Below are 10714 nucleotides of genomic sequence, written 5' to 3' on the forward strand. Positions count from 1 at the left end.
TGCCTCCACTAATGTTGGAACCTTTTCTTGACTTTATTAGTGAATACGTTCCTACTAAGCGGAAAATCTGTAAAGATACAGTGGAGCTTGGGTGATCGTTGTAGCCATGGTTCCTTGGGGTATTAATCCTCTTTTCCTTCTATAGTTCTTTCTTTTTTCCCTTTTTTCTTTTTCCTTTATTTCAATCGCTTTATTTCGTTATTCACAGATATATTTTAAAACAAAAGGATTCACTAAAATAAAAAGTCTTGTTTTTCATTAACGCTTCATATGTAATTAAAATTAAATAAATATGTGTTACAAAATTTTTTGCAAAATAAATTCATCACATGTTTTAAAATGCTTTAAGACAGGGAAAAAATTATATATCACATTTACCCATTGTAGCTTTCTGATTATGTCATTTTAATTATAAATATTTCCCACGTATTTTATTTCCTCAAATCTAGCTACATACTTCGCAAGAAGGCAATTAAAAAATTTCGCTAGAATTATGTAAAAATTATTCGTTTAGGTGTAAACAAATTACTTAAGTAGTTTGTTTGTAATGACGTACAGGGGTGTGTTGCCGGATCAAACTCCTAGATAAGAAGGATATGAAAAGAATAGTGTAATAATGTAATCTCTAGGAGAGGAGATTTTATTAAATAAAAATGAAAAATTTGGAATACATTAAGAGAAAATTTTATTTCAAATTTATATATGTATGTATGTGTCTATTCATAAATGCAGGAGTTTGACAAAATGATTGAGACACTTCGATACTAACACATTTTTTAATATTTAAAAAATAAATACCTAGAGAATCAGTTCATAAATTTAAAAATTATAATCCCGTTGATCACAGATGGGAGCTTCCATTTCTCTCCATTGAAAAAATCTTTCTGCAGGTACTAGCGGCAAAGCCGCAATTCTTCGTATCTTGATATGTTCTCGGATCATTTTTGTAGGCTGGCACCAGACCTAAATTTTGTATCTGGAAGAAATATTTGCATTTAAGAGTTTGCCTTCAAATGTTTTAAAACAATTTATTTATCTTAATCTATGATTTAAATTTTTAAGTTATAAGATTCATTTACAAATTTCGGTCATTTACGTAAAGAAGAATACTAATTAAAATTTTAATTTATAAATGGCTAATATTTTTGGATTGATAGATTAAAAATTGACTTCTTGAAATATGCTATGTTATATCAAATCAATGCTAGCGTTTATCCGAAAACCTTAGTCTCAAATGTTGCATGTCTGTATAACGCAGAAGTACCAAAAAATATACATCGAGCATAGCATGAAAAAAGTTTTTGAAAAAGTGCATAGGACTTCTTTTTATATTAAGATAATTTTTAATTTAAATGAGTTAAAAATTGAACATTATACCGTGCATTTTAGCATATGTTTTTGACATCTGAATTTAATCCATCAACATGCATTATAATAGGCTGGNATTATAGTAGATCCAGGTAGGCGCCAGAAAAATTTGCTTATACTAAAGACAAAGATGAACCCAATAAATTAATTTACAATTTTGATTTAAGAAAATAATAACATAAAAAAATCAGATATAAACAAAGAAAGGTATCATCGTGATTGTATTTTTATGAACATAAAACTATTTAATTAAAAAAACATACGACTATTTTACATTTTTAAAAACTTATAATTTGGATTATTTTCTATATTTTTTTTTGTTTCATTAACTTTGTGCACATCAATGCAATTGGAGCGATCACAAAGAGAAAAAAAAAAAATTCTTGTGATTAAGAAAAAATTAACAATGAGTCTGTGGGTGTTGGTGGTTCATCAGATCCTCCAGATTATCATATACTTCATTCAATGTATTGATATTGATCGTGGACATTGCTGTGTTCTCTAATAAAGAGATGCAGTTAAATAATTCCTCTGAGGGAAGCAATAACCCACCATGAGATTGTAATTTTATCAATTCAGCATAGAGAGGATTAACATCTTAAGAAATTAGGCTGTCTAAACATACTTTTTTCCCTTTCTGGAAACATAGCCAGCAAAATATACTTTATTCTCAAATAATGTATACATAGATTATCATCAGAATTAATGTTGTTATAGGAATGATCGTCTAACGATGACAATTGTGTCTGAATTTCCGCCAGGTTACCATTACCTTCGATAAGTGTGTTCAACTTAATCATCCATTATCCTTTTTTTATTTTGAGGAATTTAAATCGGTGACAGTCCTAAAGTCAATCAAACTTTGCAGGAGGTTGCCTCCACTAATGTTGGAACCTTTGGGGGGCTTTATTAGTGAACACGTTCCTACTAAGTGGAAAATCTGTAAAGATACCGTGGAGCTTGGGTGATCGTTGTAGCCACAGGCATGCCTCATTATTCCAAAAAACCTCTGTAAGAAATCCATACAGTATCTTAAAAATTCATTTTTCTCATAATTCATGGCAAATATACTTGCAAATAAAGAGAAGTACCTCGAGAGAATCTTGATTAAATCTATATGTCATAACATAAACATAATTGCAACTATCAATCATGAAACGTGACAACTCTAGAGTGGCTTTAAGAGTGACAATCAAGCCAGAATATGTCGAGTGAAGAATAAAATGATAATTCCTCTCCCTCGTGAGGCGCTCCCACTCAACAGGATATTCAATAAAACTTTGAATTTCCTAAAACTATAACTTCAGTGTAAGATACAGTTTATTTTTAAAGCCATTTTGCAATATAATAAAAATCCTGCCTTTGAAATACCTTAAAAGCTTTGGATTGTAACCTTATAGCTGATGACGGCCCCCTAGAATTCATGGCATCAATGAGCCGATCAATACGCTGCACGAAGGTAACACATCCTTCACTTCCAGCAAGTTTGCTGTTACGAGTTTTAAAATGCTGCATTTCCAGCTGCTAAAAAACTGAATTAAAGAAAATTAGTTTAGTCAAGATGAGTTCATTTTTAAGAAAAAATGCTCTCAAAATTGAAACCAATTGCTTTTTTATTTCCTAAATTGGCTCTCAATTTGTATAAGAAATTGATAAAAATACTGCACTAAAATGAAAATTTCTTTTTTATAAATGCATTGTGTTTAAACTGAAAATAATTGATCTTAAAAAAACAATTTGGCAATCCCTACGCCAAAATATCAGATCGTGAAAAACTAAAAACAGAAAGAGACTACTAACAAGGATTATTACCTGAAAAGCCATTGCCACACTCATCGTTTGAAAATGCTTGGGCCTAACATGGTCAGCAGTCAGCTTGGTACAAACCTTCAAGTTGTAATGGTTTGATTTGTCACTTTCCACAACAGCATCCCAAAATTTCAAAGACACTGGTCCATCTGGTGTTTAAAATTTCATAATATTTCTTAAAAGTAAATCTTCATTTTTAATTGTAATATTTGAAAAAAATTTGTAATATTTGAAAAAAATGGACAATATTTTAAAATGTCATATAATTAAAAAAAAAAGGGGGGGGCTACTCATAATATTCAATATAATGCTAATTTCTGGATTTAGTTTTAAAAAAACGAAGAATTATTACCATTGTATTTATGTTCTAACTATAGCATTTCTAAAACATTTTATAAGGTGTGGGAAGTCTGACATGAACCACATCTGTCTTGTCTGACCACATATGTGTTCACAGCTATTGTCCATCGTGATGCCAAATTTGTGCCACATGCTCCGATTTCAAGAGGCGCCTTCAGTTGTGACATTATGGACATAAAAGTTGGTATTCTCAAGTAGCATAACACACTCTATAATCAAATGGTGAAGTACAGAGCCTAAATAAGGAAAATACGAATCTGAGTTGATCAGCTTTATGTTAGTAAATAAGAAGCGCTTAGCTCTTACATTTTACATTGAATCATATTTAAAAATAAAGCTTATATGCGGCATTTTTGCTCAAAAAACATGAAATGGATTGTACCCAATTTCCTCTAAAAGGCTGTAACATCATAACTAGCGCGTGATCGCCTTTTTGTTATTTTTGCCGCTCAGGAGTATACTTCCCAAGATCTGTGAAGCCATGGATTTCAAGGGTTTCAGTGCTAAAAACCAAAGTTGGTGACAATTTCATTTCGTCTATCAATTATGAACCTAACGAATATTAGAAAAGAAATCATGAATTGTTTAATGTTAACCACAATTATTGGTTTCCTTACATTATGGTATGAAAATAATATTACCTCTCCTATCATTGGGATCCATTTTTGAGGTTTTTTTACTAAAAACTCCAAAAATGTCTTCTTGAAATTCATAACATCCTTTGAGTTTCTTTAAATATTTCGTCAAGATAATAGCAGACTGTAATTGGAGTATCATATGCTCCTTAAGATGTTTGTATATCTTGGAACATTTAATTATTTATAAACTAAAAAACGTAAAATAAAGAATTCTTGCGAAACAAGAAAAAAATGATTCTAAAAATTCTTCACATTAAAATAAAAAAAACTTTCATGTTTCTTTTTGCTTTTTTTTGTTCATAATCGGAAGTGGAAAACCATTCTATAGAAAATTATCATCAAATAAGAAATATAAATTTTTATTATAAAAATTGCAACACTTACCTGCTTTATAAATCCAGAGAATTCCAAAATGATATGTTCTTCATTTGAAAACTGTATTCTCAAATAATATATACATAGATTATCATCAGAACTAATGTTATTGGAATGATCGTCTAAAAATGGCAATCGTGTTTGAGTTTCCGCCAGGTTACCCTTACGTTCGATAAGCTCCATTCTCCTTTTTTGATTCCGTGAAAATCAATCAAGCNATCATCAATAAATTACAAACATATGTTACATTCAACAAAAATTTAAAATCCATAATCGTGAGTAATGTGTGTGAATCCATAATCGTGAGTCATATAAATTTACAAATAAAAATCTTTATTATAAAAATTGCAACACTTACCTGCTTTATAAATCCAGAGAAGTCCAAAATGATACGTTCTTCATTTGAAAACTTTATTCTCAAATAATATATTCATAGATTATCATCAGAATTAATGTTATAGGAATGATCGTCTAAAGATGGCAGTCGTTGAGTTTCCGCCAGGTTACCCTTACGTTCGATAAGCTTAATCATCCATTCTCCTTTTTTGATTAATTTAATTCTGTGAAAATCAATGAAGCTTTGATGGAGATTGCCTTCCCTAATGTTGGAACCTTTGAGTGACTTTATTAGCGAATACGTTCCTACTAAACGGAAAACCTGTAAAAATACAGTGGAGCTTGAGTGATGGTTGGAGCCACAGGCATGCCTCATTATTCCTAAAAACCTCTCTAAGAAATCCTTACAGTTTAAAACATTTATCTTAAAAAATCATTTCGCACGTAATCCATAGCAAATATACTTGTAAATGAAAAATAAAAAAAGAACCTCAAGGAAATCTTGATTAAATCCAGATGTCATAACATTAACATAATTGCAAGTACCAATCAAGAAACGTGACAACTCTAGAGAGGCTTTAATAGTGACAATCAAGCCAGGATAAGTCGAGTGAGGAATAAAATGATAATTCCTCTCCCTCTTGAGGCGCTCACACTCAACAATTCAATGAAACTCTGAATTTCCTAAAATTATAACTTCAGTGTAAGATACAGTTTATTTTTAAAGCAATTTTGCAATATAATAAAAATCCTGCCTTTGAAATACCTTAAAAGCTTTGGATTGTATCCTTAAAGCTGATAACGACACCCTAGAATTCATGGCATCAATGAGACAATCAATACGCTGCACGAAGGTAACACATCCCTCACTTCCAGCAAGTTTGCTGTTACGAGTGTTAAAAATGCTACATTCCAGCTACAACAGAGCTGCTGAAAAACTGAATTAAAGAAAATGAGTTTATTCAAGATGAGTTCATTTTTTAGAAAAAATGCTTTCTAAATTAAAATCAATTGCTTTTTTAGTTCCCAAATTGGCTCTCAAATTGTATAAGAAATTGATAAAAATACAGCACTAAAATGAAAAGTTCTTTTTTAGAAATGCATTGTCTTTGAACTGGAGATAATTGATTTCTAAAATAACAATTTGGCAATCCCGACGCCAAAATATCAGATAGTGAAAAACTAAAAACAGTAAGAGACTACTAACGATGATTATTACCTGAAAAGCTATCGCCACATTCATCGTTTGAAAATGCTTAGGCCTAACGTGCAGCAGTCAGCTTGGGACAAACTTTCAAGTTGTAATGGATCGGCTTGTCACTTTCCACAACAGCATCCCAAAATTTCAAAGACACTGGTCCATCTGGTGTCTAAAATTTCATAATATTTCTTAAAAGTAAATCGTCATTTTTAATTCACTATTCAGTGCTAAAAGCCAAAGTTAGTGACAATTTCATTGCGTCCAGCAATAATGAACTTAACGAATATTCAAAAAGAAATCATGAATCGTTTCATACTAGCCACAATTATTTGTTTCTTACATTGTAGCATCAAAAGTATTACCTCTCCTATCATTGGCATCCATTTCTGAGGATTTTTCCCTTAAAATTCCAAAAATGGCTTCTTGAGATCTGTAACATCTTTCGAGTTTCTTTAAATGTTTCGTCAAGGTAGTAACTGACGGTTAATTAGAGTATCTTACGCTCCCTAAGATGTTTGTATGTCTTGGAACTTTTCATTATTCATACATTAAAAAACGTAAAATAAGGAATGCTTTCGAAACAAAAAAAAAAAAAAAAACGATTCTATAAATTCCTCACTTTAAAATAAAAAACTTTCTTGTTTCTTTTTGCATTTTTTTGTTCATAATCGGACGCAGAAAACCATTCTATAGAAAATTATCATCAAATAAGAAAGAAAAAAATTTTTATTATAAAAATTGCAACACTTGCTTTATAAATCCAGAGAATTCCAAAATGATATTTCATCTTCATTTAATTTTTATCAGCAGACATTCATATATCCATCCTGATAAGTGTAGCGCATGCCAAATTTCTCACACCTTGCAGCCTGCAAGCCATTGGCGTCGTCAGATAAAATTTATTGGGGGGGGGGGACCATACTTAGACTTTTATTTTTCAAGTCTATAGTTCCGGAGAAAAAAGCAATCCGAAAAAAAATGACAAAAATTTTAAAAAGATTCGGAAAATAAAAGATATGATCTTTTCATCAGCTCACACGATTATATATTCACAAAAAAGAGTGCTTTCTAACATTGTATCAATATGTTTTCTCAATTTTCTTCGCTTTTTTTGTATTTATTTAATCTGCTATATCCATATATATATACAAAAAACGAAGAAAATTGAGAAAACATATTGATACAATGTTAGAAAGCTCTATTTTTTGTGAATATAATCAAATTTGTGGAAAATTTCAAAACAAAATTTCACTCACACTAATTACCTGTTGAGAAAGTAGAGAGCCATAATTTTTTCTTTTTGTAGAAGATATTTTTCCTGCCCTCTGTAAGCAAAATACGTACAATTATCTTCTTATACATACATAATTAAATGCATTGGCGTCGTCAGATAAATTTTATTGGGGGGGGGGCCATACTTAGGCTTTTATTTTTCAAGTCTATATTTCATTTTTTAGTTCATATATATATATATATAGCATAATAAATAAATACAAAAAACGCGAAGAAAATTGAGAAAACATATTGATACAATGTTAGAAAGCACTCTTTTTTGTATAATCAAATTTGTGGAAAATTTCAAAACAAAATTTCACTCACACTAATTACTCACACAAACCCTTTTATAGGGCGGATCACATTCGCACAATCACGCACACAAAGGAGAAAGGACATAGAACACGCAGAGAGGGAAAGAAACGTCCATGCCCTGAGCACGATTCGAACCCGGGACCAGTCAGACACGCTAACCACTCGGCCACCTGGCCGGCCTACTCTAAAGTTACAAAAAATTAAAATATGAAAAATTTGATTTCGATTCGAAAAAAGTCAGTAGGCTTGTTTTTTCTTAAAAATTCTGGGTTTCCTACATTATACAATTCCTTATAGGCATATATATAACTAAAACAGAAAGAAATTTAATTTCATCTGTTCAAAAATAAAAATTACTTTAGCATAAAGGTCTTTGTTTACAATTAACCACCTCTCCAGACTATCATCATTCCAAAAGAGAAATCCAGTTGATTACTCAAAAAAATATGTCCAACCTTTTCTAAGAAAACGACTGCTGTTATCTTTCAAGTGCGGAAAGTCAAATGGTACACAATCAAGTGGCTGGGAAGCTGAAGCTATATCTATAAAAATGTTTCATATAAATATTAAAACTAAAATATTTTATTTGCAAAAAAATAATCTATTACCAGCCGGAATATTTCAGTTGCAAGCGACATCACTTCCTAAAATCATAAAACAAATTTCAAAAATTATTAAGATTGATAATATGTGGTTTTTAAATAATAATTTGAAATACATAATATCATATTAAATGTAGCAATTTCCCCTAAATTGAAATGAAACAGTCAAAGCTTTACATTGATGACCAATATTTACAAAAATAAATATCAGCAGCAAACATTAGATTTTCAACTATGCAGAGTTGCACAGACGGGTAAAAATTATTGCACACTAAGTAAATAAAATAACGAAATTCAAATCTTATATAAAACTAGTGGGCTGCGCCCCCTGCTCGCTGACGCTCGCCAACCCCCGAAAATCGCTACGCAATCTTATATGGTTTGCTTCGCTCGCTACTAACTTAGGTACAAAATTCTAAGAATTCAAAACAATCATTCAAATCCAGATAAAAACTTTTTTTTTTAAAAAAATTACATCTTTTTAGTAAATACTAAGTCATTAAAATAAATTTGAATTCAAATAAATGACATGTTGTTCCTATTAGAAATATGCTATAGTATAATTCGTGATATAAATCAAAAGTCGTCAAACAAATTCGTAATATATAAATTCGAGAAAAAAAGCGCTTTCGACAAAATACTGAAATAGAGATTTATCGGCAAAGAATACTCACTTCTGCCGAGCCTAATAGTATGAGATTGCCGCAGCTGATGCTCTCTGGTTATTTCAGTTTCCGTTTTTAAAAGCGCTGAGCCACCTCATCTAGATTAAGCATGTGACATTTTTAGCGGCAATCATTGGTTGATTTTCTAGCGTTGCCATTCGGGGAGTTGTAATGAGGCTTTTTTTGTCGCCGTGTAAGAGAAATAGTAACGTAAAGAAAACGTTGCCACCGGCGGAAAAGAAATACAGGCAAAATTTGGGAGCCAAGTAAGAGAATTATATATTAGATTAATCATATAAACTCACTTGAATCAGTTGGTTTTAAAAGATACAATGCATCAATAGAAGGGGCACTTTCATTTAAAATAAAATTAAACAGTTAGAACTTTTTTGATTGCATTATATGATTTTTATTGTAAATCATAACTGTAATGCAGTATAGTACGTAATTTAACTTCTGTTAAAAAGAATATTATCTCAGTTTTTTAACAGCTCTCAACAATTTATTACAGTTTTCGGCACTTATTAATAATTTTTTGATGCGTCTTTCCAAAAACCAGTTTTTGACCTCATAAACTCAACCCTTTTGCTAATTAAAAATTTATTTTGTTACAAACACAGAGATGCCAACTGCTCCGGACACGCCAAAATAATTAAAAAACGGTAAATAACAACAAAGTAAATTTCGCATATATTTGACTATTTTTGTTTGCTTTTTAAAAGGTATAGGTATAGCATGACATAAGTACTGACTTGATAAGCCTACGAATTATTTAGAAATAGTGGTGGATAAAAGTCTACTAAATTGAATTTATTAAACCAGGAATCACAATTTATAAACTACCACTTTAAAATATATATTTGCTGTCTGGAGCAAGTTGGCATCTCTGCAAACAGAAAAATAATTACTACCAAAAAGTTGTACAACGTCTGTAAATGCTGAGTTCATATCTGAACCTGGAATATTAATACACATTAAAAAATAATGAAATTAAATGTTTTTTTCTCTCTTTTTAAATGCTATTCCCACTCACCAGAGGTTATCAAATTGGAGTAAGATGTTAAATTCTGTGAATCAACAGATTTATCAGAAATATAAAAAATTAATTCCTAGTACTTATGGGGCGAAATAAATATCAGGACATGTATTTCTTAACCAAGAAAATGAAAATATGTACCAGTTATAGCTTTATTTCTTGAAGTAGGTTTCCTTTTTCTCTTATTCGATGAGAGATATTTGGAAGGGGTTGCAGAAGGTTTCAATCTAGGCCGTTCCCTTTCTTGCTTCCAAACCTAGAAAAACACATTTTGATATGAAGCATTCATATTATATCTTAACGATTGACATATCATTACATAGGCCAAAAATAACTGACTTGAAACTTACCCCTCCAGGTAATGTAACTTGATAATGGGTTTCGATATTATCTTCACGAAAGTGCAAAACGTAAACATGAGTAGTGGATTTAAGCATCCTACCTGCACGAGGAATTGCTTTTTGACACTTTTCAGGAAGATTAATATCCTTAAAAAAATAATACAAATAAAGTGAGTATGGCTAAATTTAAATTGACTTATCGGATAAATGCAAGAAATATTATCTTTTTTAGAATAATTTTAAAAAAATTATAAAAAACAAATCATCTGGAACAATCGTGAAGAATTAATGACTAGGTTTAATAACATTAACAATTATTTAATTAAGGATTGGTTAAGTAATTTACATGTTATTACGTGTTTAGAATTTCAGACAAGATAAATTGTAAAAAAC

At 30.6% G+C, this 10714-nt stretch overlaps 1 protein-coding gene across 3 annotated transcripts; it reads right to left on the reverse strand.

Moving 5' to 3' along the window:
* Positions 1-1462: 1462 nt before the first annotated feature.
* On the reverse strand, positions 1463-10465 carry LOC122269593 (uncharacterized). Of its 3 annotated transcripts, none has more exons than XR_011635984.1 (5): positions 10331-10465; positions 10122-10236; positions 8133-8321; positions 7353-7412; positions 1463-3773 (listed from the first exon to the last, which is right to left on the reverse strand). XR_011635984.1 is itself a non-coding variant. In XM_071176901.1 (5 exons), exons 1-5 carry the CDS (start codon positions 10415-10417, stop codon positions 3679-3681), a joined length of 444 nt encoding a protein of 147 aa, XP_071033002.1. In that variant the 5' UTR covers positions 10418-10465; the 3' UTR covers positions 1463-3678. The 3 variants fall into 3 exon arrangements, 2 of the variants coding, with proteins under 2 accessions (XP_071033002.1, XP_042899397.1); XM_071176901.1 differs by having other exon boundaries at positions 8133-8219; XM_043043463.2 differs by lacking the exon at positions 8133-8321 and having other exon boundaries at positions 1464-3773.
* Positions 10466-10714: the final 249 nt, after the last annotated feature.

The sequence above is a fragment of the Parasteatoda tepidariorum genome, unplaced genomic scaffold (assembly GCF_043381705.1).
Source record: "Parasteatoda tepidariorum isolate YZ-2023 unplaced genomic scaffold, CAS_Ptep_4.0 HiC_scaffold_324, whole genome shotgun sequence".
NCBI lineage: Eukaryota > Metazoa > Arthropoda > Arachnida > Araneae > Theridiidae > Parasteatoda > Parasteatoda tepidariorum.